Source organism: Solanum pennellii, chromosome 11 (genome assembly GCF_001406875.1).
Source record: "Solanum pennellii chromosome 11, SPENNV200".
Taxonomy (NCBI): Eukaryota; Viridiplantae; Streptophyta; class Magnoliopsida; order Solanales; family Solanaceae; genus Solanum; species Solanum pennellii.
This window is the reverse complement of record NC_028647.1, coordinates 4,466,802-4,493,603: the sequence shown is the minus strand read 5'-3', so window position 1 is coordinate 4,493,603 and position 26,802 is coordinate 4,466,802. Positions and strand designations below refer to the sequence as shown.

The window sequence follows — 26,802 nt, the reverse complement described above, 5'->3', positions numbered from 1 at the left end:
CCCGTCGTATCTGCGACGGTCCGTCCTGCAGGTCCGTCACAAAGTTCAGAGAGTCAAATTCAGTAAAGAGGTTTGTGACGGTCCGTCGTGTCTACGACGGTCCGTGCTGCAGTTCCGTCGCGAAGTTCAGAGAGTCGATCTCAGTACCCAGATATCAGAGTTGAAGTGTTTTGGAACGAAGGCCCTCGACGGTCCGTCGTGCCTATGACGGTTCGTCCTACTTGTCGTCGAGGGTAATGAGAAGAGTAGCAGAAGAAATTACACAAGTATGGGACGACGGAATCCATCACGGGCCGTCGTGACCACGACGGTCCGTCGCGTGGTCCGTCGACCCAGTCAGTTTTTATCAAAATAATTTTACTGCTCGAACCTACTAAACAGGTTGTTACAATTTCTCTCCCTGATATTCTCCTGTTGCTGACTATAATTAACTCTTCGCATTTTGTCCTAAAATAAACAAGAAGCCTCAACAATATCCAAGTATCTCATGCCCTTGTTAGCTTCTTGGTTAATATCAAGAGAATTCTATAACATCTCTCTCTCTTTTTTGTTTTTTAGAGTAGTCTGTTGTTCCAGATTAGGCTCGTACTTTAACATCAGTAGAAACTGCTGCTAGGACATTATTATATGAGAGGGTTTCCGACAAGCATACAAGTACAGCTCCAAACACAGAATTCGTGATGGCCTCTTGGTTTTACCAGGACAAGTATTCTGCGGAGGATCTTTCGTAATCCTGATATCTTGTTAAATTCATTTCACATGTTAGTGCATTAACTCTGACAGTATTGTTGCTTTGATTTGCATAACTTAATTCAGAACCAGAAGGGCCACATGCCTCTTTTATTTTTTCTGTGGTGTGAGCATAAGCCAGACATGTTATCAGTCAGTGAAGCCTTGTTATCAGAATACATAGTTAGTTGGAAACTGGTACCATATGCACGTTGATTCAAATTTGTACCCCTCAAATCTGGTATACTTTTAGAAAATCTAACTTCATACACATGCTTGAGAGTCGTGTTTTCTGATTTATAACCATTAGGCTGTCTAAAGTTTTGGATTTTTGGTCCTTTGAATCTCTCTCTCTCCCTCTCCCTCTCCCTCTCCTTCTCTCTATCTCTGTGTGTGTGGTTATATACATACATATACACATGTGGGCGCACACACAATGTCTTCCGTCTTTTTCTTCTTTCTGCTTGACAGTGTATTTTTGAAATCACATGCATAGTGTTGTGTAGATATTTACAGTTGCCTTTTACGGATGGAAGAGTTAGGACCTTTCACTATTTTATTTTTATGTTAAGACCTATTACTATTCAACTAAGTATAACTTGCAGCACAATTTGTTTTAAATGATAAATACTTATGTGCATATGCATTTATTTGTAAATAGATGCTTTCAACTTCATTTAGATTCATATGTTGGATTCATTGTGTAAGGTTGATCATACAATTGGCTAGATGTATGCAGCTGTGTTAAAAAGATGCTTTAATTATTTCTACTCATTTAAGTAGGTTCCAATTCATAGGGTATCTTATGACATGTTAGTGTTTTCTACGTATTGCAGCATCAAGCTCAGAACACTTATTTTGGAGAGGGGACTTGCTGATCGTGCTTCATCTGTTGTAAGGGAGTGCTTTAATATGCTGAAAGATGAGTGGCTCACCAAGTGTTGCAACGGGGACCCACTAGAACTACTTAAATATCTTGATGTGGAAACATATGAATCAGTTGGAGAGTCTGCAATGGACAGTCTATTAAAAGCAGGATTGATTAAGTTACAAGATGGTCAAAGTATGAGGCAGTTTCTTAGATCAAATAATGACGCTGTCGAAGGTTGATATTAGAAATTTAAACTATTTGATGGCTACTTCTTTTGCTTTCTCTGAATGGCTTGGTATGCATATTGGTTCATAATTCAAGATATTGGTTTCGGTTTTTAATAAGAAACTATGTTTAAATGTAATTCTTGATCTAAGTTCTCTGAAAATGAAGAATAGAATGAAAAATTGCTTGCTTAGTTCGACTTCAGGTTATGTATATTGCTAGAGATATTCTTTTTTGTTTTTTGCTTTATTCTTCATAAAATTGACTGTGTCATCAATCCTGGAGCAATTTATGCACTTCTAAGATTTAATTGCATATTCTTTCTGCGTACCAGGTCAATGCAATCTTAGCATCCAACTCATGGAAGCAGAAGTTGCTTTCTTCTGGAGAGCTGTCTGTAGGCACTTGCAAATGGAGGCACAAGTGGGTATTTATTATTTGTTTATTAGGTCTCATGTTACGTCTTCAATTGTCTTGATGTAACATCTTGCGGCTCAAAACTCCTTAAAACATAGGATGTTATTTGTTCTGTAGTTCCATCATTTACCTTCTCTATAATGTTTCAAGAGCCTAACTGGTTAAAACCATAAATAAATGAACAACCTTACTTGTTTCTCATAATTATCTGAGCAGTTGGTGGACATCATTCAACAAAAAATGTGGTTTATCACAAATTGATGACATCAGTTGGACAGATTAGATGTAAATTCTTATGTGTTTTGTGCTTGCCAAAGTGGTTTGCTTGGATTGCATGATATGGATAAGGAATGAAGCTATATATATATCTTGGTTGGGGTAGAACATATTGTGATGTGTGCGCACTTCAATTTCAAAATTCATAGATCCAGCTTATAGAGCCTTGGTCTGCTCTGCTAAATTTTGGAATTTAATCAGTTCAAATCTATGTTGATTACCTGCATGATAGCCGGCTAGTGATAGAACTGTTGTGTAATATTTGTGAAGCATATGCATTATGCTAAAAAATGTACTGCATGCTGTCCTGATTAGTTCATTTCTTATAAATAACTCAAATTATCAGTTCTGTATTTGACTTCTATATTTGTGAAAGAACATGTATTGGTACTCTGAATGAGTACGAATTGGTCGTTCTTGCTCTGATAAGTTATTTTGCTACTATCTAAGTCTATTGAGGTCATTTATATCCTCAACTTGAATTGTGTGAATTTTTATGATGAAGGTCCAAAGTAAAGATGCAGTTTACTTCTGAATTTTTCTGTAGAAGTATGTAGCAACATATTTGAGCATAGGCTTGAGTATTCTGTTTAACTGAAGTGGCAAACCTAGTTATTGTTTACTGCTATTGGTCTCATAAAGTTTCTTGGTAATTAGGGTCACAGATAGCTGTTCTAATTCTGGGTTTGTTGCTATTAACCTATCTTACACACACAAGATATGTTACTGTATATGAACTTTTTATTTGGATGATGCATAGTGCCAATATTTTCTTATTACCATCTTGTTAATATTCAATATGATTTACTAAACAGGCAAAGGGCTCTGAAGCTGCTACAACAATGGGCACAGAATCTGCTGTATATGCAGCAGAAGCATCAGACAAAAATGATCTTCTTGACAGAGTTCTTCCTGCTTCAATTGGTGATTATGTTGAATTGATTAAAGCTCACACAGTTGCTGGTGAGGAACTTCTTTGTAGTTCTTAAGTTTTAGATCTCTGTCCTCTGTTTTCTTCCTTCCATTTTGTGCTATCAATGATAGTTTTGATTATTGCAGGAATCAATTACCGATTTGCCTCTCGCCAACTGCTATTGCTTGGTGCGATGCTTGATTTTTCTGACATTACCAACAGAAGGGTTGCGAATGGATTTCTGCAGGAGTTACTTCACATACCTCTTGATCATGAATTAGATGAGCATGACAATGAGGTTGTTATAGGAGATGGTATCAATCTTGGTGGTGATAAAGATTGGGCTGCTGCTGTGGCAGAGTTGACAAGAAAAGTCCATTCAGCTCCTGGAGAATTCGAAGAAGTAGTTTTACGGGTAGTGGAGGAACTTGCTAGACCTTGCAGAGAGAGGACTGCGGATTTCATGCAATGGCTGCACTGTCTTGCTGTGATTAGCCTTCTCTTAGAACATGCTCAGTCTTTTCGCTGGATGCATGGGAAAGCAATAGAACCAACTGAAGTTTTGCATTCTGTATTGCTTCCTGGGGTCTGTATCTTGGAAAAGTTACCTTTTTTGATCTTTATTTTTGCCTTAGCTATTTTGTCTGCTATCTCCTCATTTTCTTCCATCTTTCACTTGCATTCAGGTAATGAGATGGATGAATTGTCATAACCTTGCAGTTTCATGTTGTTTTTTCCTCCGTTATCTACTTAAAAGAATTATGAGATATTTTGTATTGTTGTGAAATGCAGACAAAACATGTCCACGTAGATGTTCAGAGGGCTGCTATTAGGTGCCTTGGTCTCTTTGGATTGTTAGAAAGGAGACCTAGTGAAGATTTAGTAAAGCAACTAAGATCTTCTTATGTTAAGGGTCCTTCTTCAATTACTGTTATGGCTTCTAAGGCATTGATTGACCTTGGATTGTGGCATGCTCCTAATATAGTTGATAAAGCAATGAACCAGGATCTCTCATCACAACTCCAAGATCATAAAATAAATTTATCTGATATCAAGTTCAGTATTGGAAGTGAGGATTTGGAGATAGAATTACTTGACCTATTATATGCTGGACTGGAGAAGCACAATTCAGGTGATTCTGATGACGATGATGAACATGAGACAGTTCAAACAGTTCTTGGTGAGGGATTTGCTAAGATTCTTCTGCTAAGTAAGAAGTATCCAAGCATACCTACATTGTCAAATCCTCTGCTATTAGCTAAGCTCATAAACTTGTATTTCTGTAGTGAGAATAAGGAACTTGAGAGGTAAATCTCTTTGCTGTTCACTTTATTTTGTATTTATCTTCTGAAAATACATCTGATAATAGCTTACCTCACAGGTTAAAGCAGTGCCTTTCTGTATTCTTTGAGCATTATCCATCCCTCTCGTTAAATCACAAGGTTCGTAGAATTTCAAATTTGTGCATGCAAAATATACGAGAATTGGATAGATCTGTATTTTTTGGTTATTAAATAAAACTTCTGGTTTGCAATGCAGAAATGTTTATCCAAGGCTTTCATGCCGGTTATGCGCTCTTTGTGGCCAGGCATCAATGGCAATGCCACAGGATCTTCATTCATGGTCTCTAACATGCGAAAGCGTGCTACCCAAGCATCACGATTTATGGTGCAGATGATGCAGGCTCCCTTGTATTATGAGGAAACTGCGCAAGCCAACGAAAATGATAATGAAAACCACAATGATTCTGCTGAACCTTCTTCTGTGAATGAGAGTGGGGAAGAAGGGCTTGCAATCCGTATAGCAGCCGAGGTATTTATTCACAGCTTCCTATTCAGCACCCTCATCCTACTTAGTTTAATGAACATATCCGTGTATGTTACTTTTACCAGTGTTCTTGCTCTATTCAATGCAATGAATATTTTTTTTGGGTTTTCTGTCAAGGTTGCCAGCTTCCATGCAAAGAAGACAGCTTCAGAAAAGGCATACGTTTCTGCACTGTGCAAGACACTATTCTTGCTTCACTTTAGACCGACAGAACAAGAGGCTGTTAAGTTAATGAGGCAGCTGTTGAATCGTGTTGCCTTACTAGCTGAAAAAGAGCTTCTTAAGGAGTTGAAACAGATGGCTGAGAGACTAAAGGGTTTAGATAAATCTCCGGACGTGAAGCTATCATCTGATGAAGTTCAACTTATTTTAGGTAACTTTTGGTTTAGTGGCTTTAATACATCAATCACTATGTCATTTTTCTTCATTAGCTCTTGACGATGCTTCCATCGAGTCATCCTCATCATTATTGCAAGTTTTACTCTGAGCTCATATAAGCTAAATCCTTTTTGTTAAATGGTTTTGTTCCCCTTATATTTTTTTCATAGTCTGTTGAATGTCTTAGATATATACATTTGCTTATTTTAATTTCATTAACGTGTTTTTATCACGTCTCAGGAAAGTTGGATCTTGATATTACACTTGACGAGGATGAGTCTATGGAAGTACTGCCAACTCCAGCACCAAAATCAACTAGAGCTACTCGTACAAGGAGACGAGCTAAGGAAGCAGAAGAATCTTCATCAGATGAAGAACTCTTGCAATCTGTTGTTCCAACTCACCCTATTGTAACGAGTACTCGGTCACAGAGGGCTAGCAAGACTGCAGCATTGTCAAAGATGACTGTCAAAAGCACTATAAAAATCGACGAATATGATGATGAGGAAGATGAAGAAGAGGATGCAGATTCTCAGTCTGAAGTTACATCTGATGATGATTCTGATGTATAGGTATGTTAGCATCCTTCACTTACATATTTGATTGATTACTCTTTGTATTATGAGATTTATTGGCGGTTCTGCTTGTGTGCATCTCGTACAATAAGCAGAAAATTGAAATAGTTGTAGCTAAACAATTTGTCTATCTGGTTTTAAAGTTAGTACAATAGATAAGTTTGTAATTTGTGCTATGTTCAAAGTACGAGAGTCAAACAGTTTAATTTTAAATGTTAAATGAAAAATCAAGCCCTTCATTTCCTTTTGATAAAATGTTGTAGAAAAATGATTCCACTATAATAGAATACTTTAATTTGAATATGAATTCGAATTGACATTATTGAAAAAATGTTTTGCTTCTCCTAGTCTATATATAGATAAGGTAATTACATTAGGTGGGCATTAAAATATAAATGCATAGAAATGGTTCTTTAATAGTGTAATTAATCTAGGAGTTTACTATTATAAATTTTATTTATTACTGTAATCTCTCAATTTCTACTATTACTTTATTCACTCTGTTATTCAATGGAACACTTTGGTGTAAATTCTATTTTCCTTATTGCTTATATTTGTGGTACAATTGCTATATGTTTTTCAAAATTGATATTTCTTCTTTTGTTTCTAGATTTTTATAAAATTTAAAGTAGATAAAATGGTAGCTTAGTAGTAGATGATAATAATAGAATCACCAAAAGAAAAGATAACATCAGAACTCAAATTCTTATTTGTATTTATAGTTGCGCTACTAAATAACGTCTCTATTTTTGAAACTTATGATTGCCACGACTCAATTTTATAGATAAGAGAACATGAATTGATCAAAATTATAAAACTCATAAGCAACGAGAAATAAAATAACATAGGTCTAACTAACTTTACTTTGGTTGGTATGTCATTTTAGAAAGGAAAAAGGAACGAATTTACCTTCGAACTTTAATAAATGGTACGTACATACTCTTCGTTATATTTTGCGTCCATATAAGCCTCTGCCGTCCAATTATAGGTACATATATAGCCCTCTCCCTAATGGACTCCTAATTTTTTACACGTGTCTTAATCTTATTGAACTACCTGTTTGACTCCTTTTTTTAACCTATAACCCAGTTATCCGCCCCACAATCCAATACCCATCAATTTTCTCTAAAAGAAATGCAAATTAAAATACCCATTTATAACAAATTTATAGGATATATCAGTTTGACGAGATCCGTCCATTATGTATTTTGGTGCAAATTATGATGATATCACTTAGTAAGCGTTAATTGATTTGATGATGCAAAGCAACAGTGATCTGGTAAATCAATGGATTGGGATAGGGAAAAAGAAGCAGCCTAAACATCTTCTACGACTTCTGGAGAAACTGAAATCATCAAATGGAGATATCGAATATTCGGGTGTTTTAATTTGGATTCCTTTTAGAGAAAATTTAGTGGGTATTGGGTTATGAGGCGGATAGTTGGATTACGAATTAAAAAAGGGGGTCAAACGTGGTTCAATAGGATTAAGAAACGTGTTAAAAAATTAGAAATCCGTTAGTGAAAGGGATATATATGTATCTATAATTGGACGGCAGGAGCTTATATGAACGCAAATTATAACGAAAGGTATATACGTATCATTTATTAAAGTTAGGGGATAAATCCGTTCCTTTTCCCTTTAATTTATGCGAAGGTGTTAAGTCGGAGATGAAGCTTAAGATGAAACTTTGATCTAAAAAAAAGTTATAGGGATTTTTGTGGATATAAAATATTTTACTAAAATAAAAAATGAAAATGCACAAGTACCCCTCAATCTATGTCCGAAATTTCAAAGACACACTTATACTATATTAAGATCCTATTATCCCCTAAACTTATTTTATAAATAATTTTCTATCCCTTTTCGACCCACATGACACTATCAATGAATCCTGCTGAAATTGGGTATAGATTGAGGGATAACTTATGCATTTTATGAAAGAAAAATAAAATTTTTTATCTTTTTTAACTTATGTACTTAAATATCTTTTGTAAGGGATCTGTCTCATCCTGATAATATATTGAACTAGAGAGAGTATGTGTTTATTACTTCCAAAAGTAGTTATTACTAAGGACAAAATAAATAAATAAAAATACATTCAAACTATATCTTAATTTCGAGGGAAAAGAGTCTGATTTATCCCTTTACTTTGTTATTTAGATATGATATACTCCTTGTTATGAAAGTGACTTATATGTACCCTTACTTATAAACAAATGACTCACATATACCCTTTTCCTCTAATTGATATGAAAAAATAATAATTTTAATCTAATTTTTTTTTAAAAAAATATAATCCTATATGAGTAAATTTAATCCTCGTCAAATATATTTTTTTGATTTTTTTTTGTTTCAAAGACTTATTTAGAATTATTATTTTGATAATCAAATTTATTTATGTTTCACTAATATTCTTGTAAAACTTATTATAGATGACCAAATTTTTTTCTTCGAATATAAAAATTAAATTACAATATAGACATAAAAAATAGTTTTAAATATTTTTTCTTTACACGAAGGAATGAAAGAAAAAAATAAAAATAAAAAACTCAAATAATTATGATAAAAGAAGTCAAAAAATATTTTATGTGTAAAAAAAATTAAAATATACCTTGAACTTTGATAAAAGAATCATATATATCCCTAAATAATTTTTAAAAAAATTTAAAGTAAAATATATAAATTTAAAACTAATTTTTTCATTTCCGTTAAATGAAGGATATATGTGAGCTCATTTGTAACGGCTGGAATATATTTGAGCCATTTATATAACGATGAAGGTATATATAAACCAATTTCATAACGAAAAATATATCATATTCAAATAACAAAATTGAGGAATATATCAGATCATTTTTTCCTAAATTAAAACACATACAACCTCCTCTCTATGAACCGAAAAAAAAGGCTCTAACTAAAGCACGTATCCCGATGTGAACCCTGTGGGAAACCAAACTTCCCATATAGTAGATATAATTAATTAATTCTTTATTTGTTACTTTTTTCGTTTCAAATTAGTTTAAATTATTGAGGTACTTCATATTCTTTAAAATTAAGAAATAAATTAGATATAATTTTTTATTTTTATCCTTATTAGTTATTATTAAGTTTATGATTAAAATAACTAAACATTAATTAATAACTAATTTCAATACTAACTAATGAAGAGTAAAATTAAAAAAACATTCTATAACTAGTTTTAAAAAATTAAATAATTAAGTTAATTTGAAAAATAAAAAAAATCTCAACAATTCAACTAGTTTGAAATGGACGGAGTATATTATATCGACACACTTATTTTTAAAACTAACATGATTATTGTACCACATTATATCTATTAATTGAGACTTTGCAGAATAATTTTTGAAATAAGTAATTAATATCAACGATAAAACATGATTTTTTTATTATGTAAAAAATAAAATTTAAAATAAAAAATAAACAAAGATAAATGGACTAAGTATATAATTTGTGGTAATACTAAATGATTGTAAAATTTAGTTAGAATTTGGTTGGAAATTTAAAAAGTCTATAAATTACTTTTTATTTTAAAATTTAAATGACCGTTTTTTCATTTTTAATTAAAAATATTAAAATTAAAAGGCAAATTGTTCAAAAAAAAGTAGAATTATATGACATAAAATATGTTATTTTACCTTCTGGCTAAATTATGATCATTTTGATTAAATTCTGATTAAATTTTCTGGATTAAAAATTTTCCAATAATTTATGCCATTATTTTCTCAAGAATTACAAGTAGTACATGTGCAATTAATTGAGTAGATTGTTGGGAAAATCAAATTTCAATGTAAATTTGACCAAATTAAATATATATATAAAAAAAAGTCTTAGTATTATTTTTTTTCCCTTCATAAAAATCAAACCTAGGTGACCGACATTGCACCTTGATTCTCTAAATCTAAATATAATATAATAAATTAATTTAATTAGTAAGAGACAAGATTTCTATTTTAAACACCGACCATGCATATTTCATGATCGACCTATAAAAATAAATTAATTAAAATTTATTCGTATTTGATATTTATATTAATATATCAATTGTAATAGTTTATTAAATTTAGGTATAATCAAATTATATTTCTGATAAAAAAATAAACAATGCTATTTATATCACATTTTTTGGTTATATAATATTTAAAGTGTTTTATATGTAATTTCAAATCTCCATCCTAAACTTTAAATACATATTATATCTTTTAGCAATTCATACATTTTATGTAACTACCAAATTAAAAAATTCTCTAAAAAAGTCAATGGTGGTTTTGAGTTTGAAAAGATATAAAATTTTGTGAGCTTGCCAATTTTAATATTTATACCTAATTTGTTGTTATATTAATTTAGAAATTTTCTGAAATTGTGGGCGGAAATTAAATGCGTTCATTGGGATGATTTCAATTTCTAAAAAAAGGTACAAATTCAATGATATGAAAGACACAACTACTTTCCTCATCTGTAATTTATTTTTATCGTAATTTTTAAAAATTTTAAATTATTTATTATTTTAAAAGTTAAAAAAGATTAATTTCCACTCCTAATAATAATATTTTTTGAAAATTACAAACACTTAAATAATATTGACCATTAGGAAATAGACACCTAAATAAAGTAAATATTTAATGAGAATAATTATCTCACTTTACAATAATAACAACAATATAATCTTTGAAAATGGGATTTGAAAAAAAAAAAATAGAGTGTATATAAATATTATCCTATCTCAAAAATAGCGAATTTTTTTCTCATAGACTCTCGATTAAAAAGGAGTCCAAAATAATCCACAAAGAAAATAAACAAAAATTAAAGCATCACAAACACACAAATCAATAACTACAACAAAATATATAATAATTTGTACAAAAAACATCAAAGAGATTGTAGACTACAATAAAAATAAGGATAAGATAACTTAAAAAATTCTAATTAATATATTATTTAAAAATATGATAAATAATTTAAGACGAATTAAATGTGTTTCTGAAAGGAAGCCTAATTTTGTCCAAACATGGAAGACTTGGTATCTTTTGTAAGTCAACGACGGTCCATATTTTAATCGAACAAAAAATTATTTTGTCTTTATTGATATATTTATTATTATTATTGATAATGATGTTACATATTTTAATTTATATATCGAGTTGATTTTTGATTTTTTGGTAGGTAAATTATATTTTAAAAAATTTTTAAATTAAGATTTTATTTATTTTATTATTCGAATCTGAAACTTTTAACTATAAATCTCACAATTTAAACGCTTGATGAATAAGAAAATCAAATTCTCGTCTTATTAATAGACGATATACGTTTATACTTTTACTTAATTATATATTCTACAAATTGTCTTATTTTTTATTTGCTTAGTACTTGCATATTTTAATATCTATTAAATATTGGAAGCTTAGGTGGATTTGAAAAATAAAAGAAAAAGAACATTTTATTTACTAATATTATTCATTTAGTCATTTTTCATCAAAGTTTTGGAATTTTCCTAGGAGACACTTGAACTAGAAGTGGACCAATCCTTCCATGACTTCACATGTATTTAATTAACACTAATAATTCAACAATTTTCTAAACTATAGGGCTTTAAATAATTTTTTAAATATTTTGTTTACGCTTATTTTGAAGCTTGATTAATTTTGAGTGACATATAAAAAAATCATTTCATTAATAAAGTGTCTTTTACTGATTAGATGTTTCATTTTCACGATTCATATATATAAATATTAATTAATAATGAAAGAATACTTATTATTTTATTACAATCATCTATTATAACCTTGAAATAATTAATCTATTTTTGTTCTATAATGCTTTGTTGTGTAGTCAAATAATTACAACATTATAGTTCTCAAAAAAATAATAATATGAGTAGATAAGTATTAGTTTAAAGCGTTAATTTTTAAAGATTGCATCAAGGACAATTTGGTTTGGAGTATTCTAATTTTTCTTTATCATTTTGTGAAGATATTTTGTTTTTTAAAATATGGTATTCGATATTTGTGTGTTGAAATTCTATTATTTTGAATTTGAGCCACGTAAAGCTTTCATTCGAAGAAAAACACTTTCTATCAAGGATTTTTCTTTATATAAAATTCAAACTCGAGATATTTAATTAAAGAAGAAGTAGCATCATCCGCTGCACTAATTCCGTCGGTTGATGGTATGATTTATGAAGACTTGGTCACATTTCATCTAGAAATATTTTTCTTGTAATAGTAAGTCTCTTTTAATTTGGTTTTGTCAATATTATTCAACATAATTGTGCATGCATATATTTTCATCATGACTTTACACACTTTTATCATTTTATTTACGTCAATAAATCAATTGTCCTTTTCACTTGAGAATTATTTATTTATTTATTTATTTATTGATTAGGCTAATGCACTTGAAGTTCCATGTTTAATTTCTTAATCGAAAGTATTAACCAAATGCTTTTGGATGTATTGTAAAATAGGAAGATACCCCTTTTATATTCGTTAAATAATTGATTGAAGTAATTATGTGCACCTTAATAATATTTTAATCTTATAAAGTCGTGGATTGAGATTCAAACATAACATCAACTTGATATTTTACCTTTTATCATAAAATGTTGTGTTGCGTTATAATATAATAAACGGAAAAACGTCAAAAATATCCTTGAATTATCAGAAATAGCTCAAATATATTCTTGAAGTATATTTCGGTTCAAATATACTCTTATCGTCAAACTATTGGGTCAAAAATACCCTCTCATTAACAGTTTCGGTTAAACATCACTTAGATGCCATGTGGATGTCACATGAGCCAATAGAGTTCCACTCATGCCACGTAGACTAATAAACTTGTCCCTAATTTCCCCTAATTTTCTCTGTTTTCCGTAGAATTTAGAAACGATTTCACTGAAAAACATAGAACCCCTTTTCCTCATTTCTCCATTTCCTTAAAACGATTTCACAAATATTTAGGTTAATTAACTAAACAGATTATTGAAAATATGTTTTCACATGCACCATTACTATTTCTAGATTTAAAAAAAAAATACATCGTTGAAATTCCTAAAGCAAAGAATCTAGATAATCATAGTCTCACGCATAAATATATATAAAGTGATTAAAAGGAACATGGTTCACATTATTGAAAATTCAAACCAAATCTAATTATTGTTTAAGAATATTCAACTTCACATTTATTTTTTATTATTTGTTGTTTAATGGATTTGTAATATTATTAATTTAATAAGTAATAACATGGTTAATTATGTTAGATTCGGCTTCGTGTCTTTATTAAGGCTTCTCTAAAATATTCAAACAAAATCTGATTATTATTAAGAATATTCTATTAATCATTAAAACCTTTAAAGTTATTCTTTTTTTAAAAGAAAGAGTTAGGTTAATGATTGTTGTCCATCTTAAATTAATTATAAGTGTTAAATTAAAACCTAGCTTTCATACCTTTTTTTTTTTTTAATTTTCTTTTCAAATTTCTCATTTTATTATTTCCTTGATAAAAACAGTTAGTTAAACAATAACAATAACATATTTTTTTGCTGGTTCGAATCCCATTGTAAATATTATATTAATTGTAAAAAAAATTAACAATAATTAATTTCATAAATAATAAGGTCTGATGAAAATAAAATATACAAAGTAAGGAAATTAATTTTGATAAAAAGCAATTAATCTTATTTAAATTTTAGTTTATTGATATTATAATTTGACTCTATAGTTTTCTAGAGAGTGAGATAAGTATGATACATCTAGAAAAGTTTCTTAACGTTCTTAATTAAATTAGATAAGGATACCAAAAAAATGATCTCATACAATTGACATTAGTAATTTAATATGTTTATATATATATTTTTTAAAATTTTCACTATGTTCCAATTTTCTAACATGCGTGTTAATTTTTCTTCTTATTATATTTTTTTTTTCTAATTTTCTAACAAGTCTAGAGGATACACCCTTACTAATTTGACATAGAAGCTTCTATATAGATGACTTATTAGAAATTTTAATTTAATCATTCAGTGTTTAAAATAAAAATTTAATTAATCTAAATTCATGTTAAATAAAATTCGTTGAATAAGTAAATAGTTGCTTCTCAAACAATTTTTATTTTTTTAAAAAAATTGATGTCTCTTAGTAAAAGTGAAAGAGATTCTAATGATATATAAATAAAAAATTTGGTATCATTTGTTTTATAAGAAATTAATTACTAGACTTTCTGTGTGACCTTAGTTTATCTATATTATCCAAGAAAGCTATGGGAATTGTGAAAGAGGGGAAATTAAATAAATAATTTACCAAAAGGATAACCTTATTTATGTTGTTGAGGTAATTACATGAATTAAAGTTAAAATTTTTATATTACCTTCAATAACACTATTATAGAAGTTTTCTTATGTTGAAATTTTTAATTGAGAATAATTTAAAATCATAGACAAAAGCCAAGGAATTATTGAATCTTCTTTACTCAAAAATATTTAAACGCATAAAATTCATCCATGTCACAATACAATTTTATTCCTGGTAAGAAAAAACATAAAGATATTTGATATGTCGTAACTCATAATTATGAACAACAAACCAAAAGCTTTTGAGGTCCTCTCCAACGTAATTAAATATTGATGAAATTTTCTTACTTTAATACATAAGATTCGTATAACAGTTACTACTTTATTAACACATGTTCCGTAATCGAAGTTGTTAGATTTACCCTAACCATTAGGGATAGTATTGCACAATCTAGCACCCAAAGGTCTGACCAAGTAGTTAACGAAGTACAAATTAACGCCACGAGATTCTCATATTCAAAACCTAACATAGACGATATACTAAATAGTTACTTCCTATCTGATCAATTTCTAACAACCAAAGTCATATATCACAACTCAAACCGGTATACAATGACAAAAAAAACCGGATTTATTACCTGAACCGGTTCACACGTGCCGATCTAGTCCCACACGTGCCAACCCCAAAAAATGCACCATTTAAAATCCAGCATTTTGAAGAAAAATTCTATTCATATATCGTTAACCGTTTTTTTTTTCCCTTAATAACACACAACCAATCATTTCAACAGAAAAAAAAAAATCTCAACTTTTATTTTTCTCTGTTCTTGATATTTCTTTTTTCAAGCCTAGTTTTGTTTGATTTCAAATAAAGTGTTTAATTTTTTAGTTATTATTTTCATTTTTTGGTTCAAAAAAAAGAACCAAAAAAGACCATTTTTAAGCAAGACAAGAAGAATTCATGGAATTGAAGGATATGGTGGTTCTTGTGTCACGCTCCGGACGGCATTTGCAACGTTACAACAAGGGTCGTCGTCAAGTCGTAGGGTACGTACCCTCGTGTAACTTCTAAGAGACGGATTCAGAATTTAAATTGAACTTGTCGTTTTTTTTGAAATTATAAGTTAAGAGTTTGATGTTTGTTGTATTTATTTTGTTGGGTTGAGGTGTCTATTTATGTTTCGTGTCGAAAATGTTGGTTAGTTTGTGAAATTCTTGTTCAAAACTTTCATTCCCACCTAGAGGTTGAGTCGGGAATTGAAACTTTATTAATGATTTAGAGATGAATTCAGAATTCAAACTAAATTCGTTGTGAAATTATAAGTTAAGAATTTGATGTTTATTGTATGTTTTGTCTTGGTTAAGGTGTATATCTATATTTCATGTCAAAAATGTTGGCTACTTTGTGAACCCGTTGTTCAAAAGCTTCATCCTTCATTCTGAGCTGGAGTTAGGATTTAAAACTTATAAATGACTTTTACTTATTTAATGGATTTTTTAGGAGAATAACATGGTTTGAATTAAAATTATTAGGTTCGATCGAACATGAATGTCATACCTCCCCTGTTAGTTTCCTTTTGCATTTTATGTTAATTTGTAATATAAATGTTTATGTTTTGTTTTCATGATTTAATTAATGGGTTAGAACAATATTGTTTAAACAATAATGTTAACCATGATATTTTTTTCTAAAAAAATGATTTTGTTTTGGAGAGTTGACTTCAAGGAAAAACTAAAAGAGATGGTCAATTGGTCATCTTCCTCTATTATTCCAAATTGCAATTGACTTATTCAACATTTACCCCCTTGTCTTTTTGAGTTGATTTTTTCTACACATTTTTATTTGTAGAAATGTGTTGATTCTTTAAAACTTAATTTTGGCATCAAAGTTTTGATATTTTGGATGTAATTTGTCCTTTGGATTTTACAAAGTTTTCATTTCAAAGGTTTTTGTGTTTGGTACTTTTAGGGCAATATGACTTCCACAGAACTGAGCAGCTTTGACTCAAACAAATAATTTTTATTTAAAACCCAATAAGCAAAATATAATTTGTTAGGTTGTGGAGCCTGATTAATATTTGATGTACTGTCATATATTAATGTTTACGCGGTTTAACCTCCGCTGTGAGGTTGCCAGGGGTTATGGGGGGCGAGAGCCCCCAATCTGAAGGAGGGTTTCGGGGCAGCGCCCCGACCCAAATTTTAGGCAGCAATATTTATTCTCTGTAATCTAAAATACTCTGAATTATTAATATATATACCCATCGCCGTGGAAATTTACTCACGGCGGGGTGTTACCACAAAATATTGGTTTCTCTCTCTAGATCTCTCATCTCTTTCTCTCTAAAGTTCTTGTGTTATTCATTCATCAAGTGTGTGTGTTGATTCGATCATAACATAATTATGATTCAAAATCTATAAACTAAAAATCCCGATTCGGTCTTTGCTACTTGTCTCTTTTTCTTTTTTGATTTCTTGAAAAAAAAATTAGAAATTCATGTGGTGTTTGGCTAACTTTATTCAACTCATCACATGTCTTGTTTTTTTCCCCTGGGAAAAAGGACATTCTTTTATGTTTAATTAAAGAATAGTTATGGCATAATTTTGATACCATTTTCTAGTTTTTTAAAATGTTATCACATGGATTTGACTTTGTTATATGATTTTCATGTGGAAAGATATATCTTTCGATGTATTATTAACTATATATCGATTTCTTTGATTATGTATTTTTCCGCAGATGTATACCTTATAGATATAAAGACTTTACCGAGTTATCGTTGATCGATGAAGATGCATTTGAAGTTCTTCTAATAAGTCCACAAAGAAAAGGCAAAGGATTGTTATTCCCAAAGGTATCCAATGCATTTGAAAACGATTGACTGAACATGATGTTTAATAGAAGAAACAATTATGTGACTATAGATCATATAACTCGTTAATCAAGAGAAAAATAAAAAATGTCATTCTTTTAAGACTCGATTTTGAATGCAAGTGTCTCTTCTTGTTATGGTAGGGAGGTTGGGAGGAAGATGAAACGATTGAGGATGCAGCACAACGTGAGACAATAGAGGAAGCTGGAGTACGAGGTGAAGTTGAGGTTCGTGATCTCTTTTCATATGAAAAATAAGAAACAAAATCTTCGCGTTTAACTTGTTTATTACATCAAACAAATAGTTGTAACAAGTCTCAATCTTTTGATTTTTCGATTACTTTTGCAGTGTAAACTTGGAACATGGTACTTTGAGAACAAAACCGGTGACACTGCCTACGAAGGGCACATGTTTCCTCTGTTCGTAACAGAGGAACTAGACCATTGGCCTGAGAAAGAGATTCGCGAAAGAACTTGGGTATGCAATGATATTATACTCGTGTGACATAAATAATATCATATCTTCGTCTTAGCTGACAATTATTTTAACCATTTTGTAGATGAATGTGCGCGAAGCAAGAAAACTATGTCAAAATGGATGGATGAAAGAAGCATTGGAAGTATTAGTAAGTCGTCTCACATCACAAATAAGCATAATTGAACGTAGTTCAAGTGGTAGAACAACTATACTTCCATGGGGATGTAGAGCTCAAATACTTTCTCCACCACTATCAAGTTCTACTGAAGAAGCATAATCGATCCACTACGAAACCAACATGGTTGAAGTAGTTTGTGAATAGGAATTAATCGTTGATAATGGGTAAACCTAGCACGCGGATTAAGTAGTTCACGAGAGTAACAACTCCGATTTTAAAAGAACAAATAAGAAAAAATAATAGTAGTAGAGGTTAGTCATAGGAGTATGTTGTTTGTTATTTTAGAATTGGAGTTGGTACAATTGCTTTAGGGTTAGAAATGAAGTCTAATGTGATTCTTATATTAGAAAAAAATCTAGTAACTTACTGAAATTTAGTAGTTATTATTAAAGTTTAATTTATTTGAACATTTTATAATATAAAGCTTGATGAAGTAATGATTATTTGTAAGTAGCTCCTGGAAACAGTGATGTTGGAAAATTATTAATGTATTGAGTTGAATTATTGGATGTTCTCTTTGTTTTACTGAGCAATTTTGCTTGCAAAGTTACAAGGAAACGGGTACTCACGTTGTGTTTACGTCAAATCATAAAAGTTTATCATACGCAAGTTGTCTAATATAATGGGAAATTTCTGTTTCAAACTCTAGATTATTCTATAATGTAATTTTAGCATGATACAATTTATCAATTCATGTGTACTGGCATAGCCACAATCACCACAGGGCGTCCAATTGAACACCATTCGTTAGAAAATTACGTTGTATATATACGTCAAGTTCTACATTTAAAGGATATATATTTAAAGTTAGACACCCTCGACAAAAGCCATGCCATTGGCGTTGTGGTAAATGAGTGTCCATTTGAATGAAGAAGTTTCGAGTTTGAACCCCAAATATCACAATAACTTTTTGACAGCCACACACAGCTCATGTGCATTGTTCATTTAGTCACCCCGTTGGATGTTGTTACTGAGTTATTTTCAAAGATTTTTAAAATCTTAAAGTTTAAATTGATATCCAAACTGATAAATCGATATCTCAATCTGTAATGGTTTAGTATATCTACAAATCGATAACCGATAAGTCAAATTAATAAACTTTAAAATTGAACCCAAAAAAATCAATACTGTGGTGGATAGTGATAGTTAAGGTAGTGATAGTTGGTCTAATCTATTTTCAAGATAAATTTTAACACAGACAATGATAGTTCATGTTAAAAAAAAGGAACAACTAATAGTTAACTAATCCGCAAAAGAAGAAGAAGAAAACGCAAAAAATAATTGATAAGGTAATGTTTTGACCAATCATAAATTTTATATTTTACGTAATGAAAAAACAAATAGCATCGAAGTATCTTAAATAACTCATTCAATTTATCCGTAAATAGATAAATTGAACTCACATATATCTCTACTATTATAGCCCAAAGTGCCATTACGTAAATATGACAACATTCACATATAGCAAACACAAAATTCATATTTGTATGCTATAACAAAGTTTGCGTAATTGTGCTCCATAACAAACATATATATGTATAATTCTCTATACATATACAATTGAAGCGAATTGTATAAAACGAGAAAGAGAGAAAGACAAAAGAGACTTGGACAGGGAAATATTTGTATTGTATAACTATAAGTGTATAGGACGATTATATACAATTTGAATTTGTATAAAATGAAAAAGAGAGAAAGGCGAAAGAGACTCGGGCAAGAAATATACAATTGAATCAAATTGTATAACAAGAGAGAGAAAGAAATTATATACAATTTGAACTTGTATAAAATGAGAAAGAGTGAAAGGCCAAAGAAACTAGACATGGGAGTATTTTTATTATATAATAATTATAAGTGTATAGGTCGAAAATATATATATTTGCATGTGTATATACAATTTTCTCACTTCATACAAACAGAAACGCAATATATACATTTCATTTCTGTTTGTATTAGCGAGAGAGGCGATGATGGCGAGCGAAATTAGGGAGAGTGCGAGCGAGATCTGGGAGAGGGGAGAGAGGAGAACAGAAATATATGTATTTATACAATTTCCTCTTGCTTTATACAAACACAAACACATTTTATACATTTGCGTTTGTATAAAAAGCGAGAGAGGCGAGCGAGACTGCCACCAAACGAGAGTGGGATCAAGATTCCACCAAGGAGAGTGGCGAAAATAGCTATAGTTTGCTATAGGGTACACTTAAATTATTATAGCATTTAATTTGAATTAATACTTTGCTATTATATACAATTTTTCCTAAATATTGTAGAATTCTCACAAATATGTGAAGAATCAAGGATTGTATTGATAATTGAATGATTGAGTTACATATTCCTTATATAGGAGAAGAGTCCTATACTAGCTACACTTACAACACAAATATAATATATACAACTTATCCTAGTCGTACAAAGTATAGACTTATACATAAATTAGGATTGAGTAGTCTAGTCCTAGTGTAACTCAAACTCTAACTCGTCAGACAGCTTCACAGAACCTGTTCCTTTGACCTGTTCCATCAGCTTTCTTCAACACTTCCCCTCAAGCTAGTGAGTGGAGGAACTGTAACTCCTAGCTTGCGACGAAACTCAACAAAAACCTGTTTGGTTAATGCTTTTGTATGAATATCTGCTAGCTAATAATTAGACCTCACAAATTGAGTAACAAGTTGTCCTCTAGCCACCTTCTCACGAACAAAATGATAGTCCATTTCAACATGTTTAGTTCTAACATGTATAACTGGATTAACTGTCATGTACAAAGCACTCATGTTGTCACAATACAATGTAGGTGCAGATCGAAGAAACACCTCAAGATCATGAAGTAGATACATGATCCATGTCATCTCTGATGCAGTGGAGGCAAGTGCTCTATACTCAGCTTCAGCACTTGAACGAGCAATTGTGGACTGCTTCTTGGAGGTCCAAGAAATACAGTTTGCACCTAGGTAGATGCTATAGCCCGTAGTGGATCTCTTAGTGGTGGTACAACCTTCCCAATCAACATCGGAGTACCCATATAACCAACATGGTGATTGTGAAATAAGTCTAAGTACAAAGTGCAGAGTGCCTTTGATATACCTGAGAATTTGTTTCACCCCTTGAAGATGAGCATTGTTCGGATTTTGCATAAATTGACTTGCTAAATTCACAGCATGAGTAATATCTGATCTTGTGAGAGTCAAGTATTGAAGATTCCCTATTATCATTCTGTAAAAAGATGCTTCAACTAGACTTCCCACAACTTTATGTAGACCATGCTTTTGAGCCAAAAGAGTGGCTATAGCCTTTGCAAAAGTCATTTCAGTCTTGTCTAGCAACTCAGCGACATACTTACTCTGGCTTAAGTGGATGCCCCCATCAAAGTACTTAACCTCAACTCCAAGAAAGAAGTATAAATGACCAAGATCTGCATGGCAAACTCCTTCTCAAGTTGTAGAACCAACTCTGAGACATGACATGGATTACTTCCTGTGACAATAATATCATCCACATATAACAAGAGAAATATTTTGACTTTGTGAGTTTTCAAAGTAAATAAGGAAGGGTCGGCCTTACTACAAATGAAACCAAGGTGTAAGAGATGCATGCTAAACCTATCAAACCATGCTCTTGGTGCTTGTTTAAGACCATACAATGCCTTTTTAAGCAGACATACATGCTGAGGATACTGGGGATCAATAAAATCAGGAGGTTGACTCATGTACACCTTCTCTTGTAAGAAGCCATGGAGAAAGGCATTTTTGACATCAAGTTGTCTAACTTCCCACTTTGAACTGACAACAATGGATAGAACCACCCTAATAGTTGTTGTTTTAACCACATCACTGAATGTTTCTTCAAAATCTATCCCTTCAAGCTGCGAGAATCCCGTTGTCACAAGTCTGGCCTTGTATCTATCTACTGTTCCATCAGCTTTTAATTTTGTCTTGAACACCCATTTTGATCCAACCAAGTTCATACTAGGAGATTTGGGCACCAAAATTCATGTCTTGTTAGTATGTAAAACATCAATCCCTTCCTGCATTGCTGCAAGCTAATGAGATGATTTTAGTGCTTCCTTAGTAGTATTTGGTTCTCTTACAATTTCTGCGCTGCTGCGAGAAACAAGTGACAAGTATTGTTCCTTCGCCTTATTCCTGGTGATCACATGATGCCCTTGTGGTGCCGGAAGTACCTCTCTGGTACATCACCTAAGGTAGTGGACTGGAGTGTAACATTGTCAAGTTGATGGTTAACTGGTACATCAACTAAAGTGGTTGTTTGATGACGATTCTTGGATGGACCTGTAAGAGCAACCTGTTCCTCACTACTGCTGGCAGATTCAAAATCTGCAGCTGAACTTTCAATACTGTTGTACGGATCATCAACCTCTACCTGTTCCTCAGCATCTGATCCTGCAGCTGAGAGGTCAAAAATACTCTCATCATCAATGAGTACATGAGGTGTAACAACATTATCGCTAGAATCTGTAGACTAGCATCATGTACTTCCCCTAAATCACAATTATCATGTGCCTGCAATTTATAGAAAGATTCAACAAAAGTAGTAAGGTGAGGTGAGACATTAATGTTAGTCTGAGATTGCTTTGAAGACACATAAGGTAATGTGTTTTCATCAAACACAACATGTCTGGATATGTAGATCCTTCTTGTAGAGGGATGATAGCATCTATATACTTTGTGTAAGCTGTTGTACCCAATGAACACACAAGGATAGGATTTTGCACTGAACTTATTGTTGCCCTTGATATATGAAAAACATCTACACCCGAACACTTTTAGACTTTTGTAATCAGGTTGTTCCCCATACAGCTTAACAAATGGAGTCACCATTTTTAGGACTGATGAAGGCAATCTATTTATGACAAATACTGCAGTGAGGAAAGCTTCAATCCATAAAAACAAGGTAGATTAGCATGAAGTAGTAGAGTTAGGTCAGTCTCCACAATATGCCTATGTTTTCTCTCAGCAACTCTATTTTGTTAAGGTGTGTTAGGTCATGAAACATATCTCACAATGCCATGATCTTCCAAATGCTTAATGAAGTCTGTTTGGATAAACTCACCACCTCCATCACACTGAAAAATCTTAATCTCTTTAGAAAATTGTTTTTCCACCATTTTATGAAATTTTAGATAGACCTTAAAGAATTTAGACTTCTTTTTAAGTGGATAAATTCATGTATATCTTGTGTGATCATCAACAAAAATGATATAATATTTCATATGTTGTGAGATTCGACAGGAGCAGGTCACCATAAGTCACAATGGATTTTCAAGGTTTTTTCTCAATTTTATTTCTCAAATCAAAAGGAAGTTTACAATTCTTTCCCAACTGACAACTAGAACAAACAGTATGCATTTTATTCCAACTACTAACATTGATGCAACTATTACTATTCAAAAACTTTAAAGACTTCACATGTTGCCCGACGTGTTTCAATCGTGTGCAGCAGTTAAATAATAGAGATTGTTATCTTTTAAAGCATAGAGTCCATTTCTTTTAGTTCCCTTGGCCAGCAGTGCCCTTGTCTTCTTGTCCTTTACAACAAAGTTAGTTTAATCAAATTCAAGAGTGCAACAATTATCCTTTGCAAGCTTACTAACTGAGAGTAAATTCTTATTAATCTTAGGGATTGCAAGAACTTCCTTTAATTTTAGACCTGATCTGGATGTGTTCCCAACATGTGTTATGTCTAACTTTGATCCATTCCCAATAATAATTTTATTTGGTCCATTGTAGTGTTTAACATCAGTTAGGATACCTGAGTTATGTGTCATATGACTACTTGCTCCTGAGTCCACATACAAGGTGTCATCAGTGTTTTAAAGATTAGTAGCAGCTAATGCTTGTGGTAGCTCATCTGCAGCTTGGTAAGAGTAATCCCACCTGTAAAAACACTTAAGAGCAGTATGATTATTCCTACCACAAATTTGATAAGCATCAAAATTATTCCTCTCATGACTTCCACTTGAAGAACTGTTCTGAGGACCAGGTCCATTTCTGCTGTTATAAGAACTTGTTCCCTGTCCAGCGGGCTTAAAGCCTTTTCCTCTAGAATTAAAATTACTGTTTCCTCATCTTTGAGAGTAATTTCCTCTTCCCTTGCCTCTTTGGGCAGAGAATGCCATGTTATGATTTTGTTGAGGCACTTCTTCTTTATCTTCCCTCATATCAAAACCTCTAAGAGCATTAATAAATTGATTAAAAGTAGGATACGGTTCCTTACCTAACATGACAGTTCTGAAGGTCTTGTACTTAAGACCTAGACCTCTAGCAAAATTAATCACTTTGCTATCCTCATCTAAAGGCTTGTGAATGGCTGCAAGGCCATCGCATATGCCTTTGAATTCCTTAATGTATTCAGTAATTGGTTTTGGTTCCTAACTTCACACTTTGCAGTTGTTGCTTGAGTTGGAACTCCTTATCTTTTGTTGCTTGAAGATATGCTTCTTCCAAGCATTCCCACATCTCCTTGGCAGTTGAGCAGCCTACGATCAGGTACATGCTTTCTTCTGTCAAGGTGCCTGATATCCAACTCCTTAGTAACACGTCCTTTTCCTCCCAGTCATCAACAATGTTGCTGTCTTCTGCACTCTTCTCGCCTGCTACAGTTTTCTCGGTAGTCTGTTCAGTGGAACAGGTCTTTTTACGTGGTTCTGTGATGAGATAGGTTAATCTCATCACTTGAATCAACTGAGTCATTTGTGTTCTCCATAGAAGATAGTTCGTCGGCTTAAGTTTAATGGAGCATGACGAAATAAGGTGATGAAGTGAAGAGGTCGAAAAAGTGTTGGTAGAAGGGGCCATTGTGGTTTGATAATGTTTTTTTTTTTAGATCTAAAACGTTAATGAGCGGAAAAACTTTATTGCTCTGATACCATGTATAATTCTCACAAATATATGAAGAATCAAGGATTGTATTGATAATTGAAGGATTGAGTTACATATTCCTTATATAGGAGAAGAGTCTTATACTAGCTACACTAGAAATCCTAATACAACACAAATAATATATACAGCTTATTCTAGTCGTACAAAGTATATACTTGTACATAAATTAAGATTGAATAATCTAGTGTTAATGTAACTCAAACTCTAACTCGTACAACTTCACAGAAACTATTCCTTTGAACTGTTCCATCAACTTCCTTCAACAAATATAACCAACTAGTGAAATTATTCACGCTTCGCGCGATTATATAAAATATTTATAAGATAATAATATGAAATATGTAATATTTAGGTTAGTATCGAATATATTAGATAATATTAATATTTCTCATCGTCTGCGATATCATAAACTTTTTTTAAACATATAAAATATATTTATTTATTTTGTATTTTATATATATTGAAATAAAATATTCAACGTGATGAAGTAAATGGAATAAGAGATAATTGAAATAACAATATATTGTGTTAGGTTGAAAATATTTTATATGTTTTAATTTTCTATATCTTTTGTAGGAGTACTAATGTTCTATCTTTTGTAGCAGTACTAATGTTCTGTTCAAAATCTGATTTCGTCAAAAAAAAATGATTTTTTTTAATTTTAGTATTACATTTACTTATTATAATTTTTTAAACATTAATTAAATATTTATAAGACTTACGAAAAATAAAACATATAAAAGTTATGAATAATATTTAATATCAAATGTTACAAGTAAGATGAAGAGAAATGAGTTATAAATAATTCAAATATATAATTTTATTAGACAATAAATGTATTACTAATTATGTATTGATTTTATTTGTAAAATTAAAAAAAAATAAGGGGTGAAAATATAAAAAATGAACAGAGAAAATATAATAATTGGTGACTACATAAAAATTATAAATACATTTCGAAGCAAAAAGAACGGTGATAGATTGTTACATACACAAAAAAATGACATAATGAAAACAATGTTTTATTTTTCAAATACTTTTTATAATTATAATAAAAATGAAACTAATCATCATAAATTTTGTTGTTATTGTTAAAATGAACTAATTATATTAATTTTTTTCAAAACAAAAAGAAAGTAGAATACTAAAGGATCAAATGATTAGCATTGACAATATAATACATTTAGCTAAATTATTTATACAAATCAAAATTTAAAAAACTCTAGCAAAAGTAACTAAGTTGCTAATACAATTCAAAGTGAAAAAATAATCTCTAATTATGTTTTTTTTTTCCTTCTACCTTTTTCCTTTGCAAAGAGATCCGTCATTATGTTTTGATCCATATGTCAAACTATTCATTATATGCAACCAACTAAATTAAAAAAATCATACACCAATTAAAAATAATTATGTCAAAAGAAAGAACGAAATATAAATTATTTAATATATTTGTATATTATCTTTTCAGTAGTATTAACAATACTAAATAATAATTATTTTTTGAAATCTAACAAATATTATAATCAAACTATATTAAATTTGAAAAACTAACTATTAGATAGAGAAATTGCATACCGACAACACATTGTTAAGAATTACAGAGATTATTTTTTAGTCATACTTACTTGATAAATTATAATACAAACATAAAAAAAAATAAATTAAGAAAGCATGTCTAAGTACATAAAAATAAAAAGAAAGACTTTAGAATGAAATATATCTTACCTTCATATACTTTTTTTGGTTACATGTTAGTTAATTCACAAAAAAAGTATAATGAAGAAAAGAAATTATAACTTTGTATATGAATCTTCATGAAAATAAATATGAATTTATAAAGACAAAATAAAGGAAAT

At 30.9% G+C, this 26,802-nt stretch overlaps 2 protein-coding genes across 2 annotated transcripts in view; both read left to right on the top strand.

Moving 5' to 3' along the window:
- The window catches only part of LOC107002970 (condensin complex subunit 3), an 11,420-nt gene extending 4,954 nt beyond the window's left edge, over window positions 1-6,466 (top strand). The window contains exons 4-12 of the mRNA XM_015201194.2: window positions 1,566-1,834; window positions 2,160-2,248; window positions 3,334-3,481; window positions 3,578-4,017; window positions 4,224-4,738; window positions 4,813-4,873; window positions 4,971-5,243; window positions 5,376-5,631; window positions 5,877-6,466. Of these exons, the coding sequence (XP_015056680.1) occupies window positions 1,566-1,834; window positions 2,160-2,248; window positions 3,334-3,481; window positions 3,578-4,017; window positions 4,224-4,738; window positions 4,813-4,873; window positions 4,971-5,243; window positions 5,376-5,631; window positions 5,877-6,208 (2,383 nt within the window). The 3' untranslated portion in view covers window positions 6,209-6,466. The remainder of the gene's footprint in view (window positions 1-1,565; window positions 1,835-2,159; window positions 2,249-3,333; window positions 3,482-3,577; window positions 4,018-4,223; window positions 4,739-4,812; window positions 4,874-4,970; window positions 5,244-5,375; window positions 5,632-5,876) is intronic.
- An 8,855-nt stretch (window positions 6,467-15,321) lies between these two features.
- LOC107004120 (nudix hydrolase 18, mitochondrial-like) lies at window positions 15,322-18,553 on the top strand. The gene is made up of 5 exons (XM_015202354.2): window positions 15,322-15,563; window positions 17,257-17,371; window positions 17,533-17,616; window positions 17,738-17,866; window positions 17,949-18,553. The coding sequence occupies exons 1-5, from the start codon at window positions 15,478-15,480 to the stop codon at window positions 18,141-18,143; spliced, it is 609 nt and encodes a 202-aa protein (XP_015057840.1). The 5' UTR covers window positions 15,322-15,477; the 3' UTR covers window positions 18,144-18,553.
- The last annotated feature ends 8,249 nt before the right edge of the window (window positions 18,554-26,802 follow it).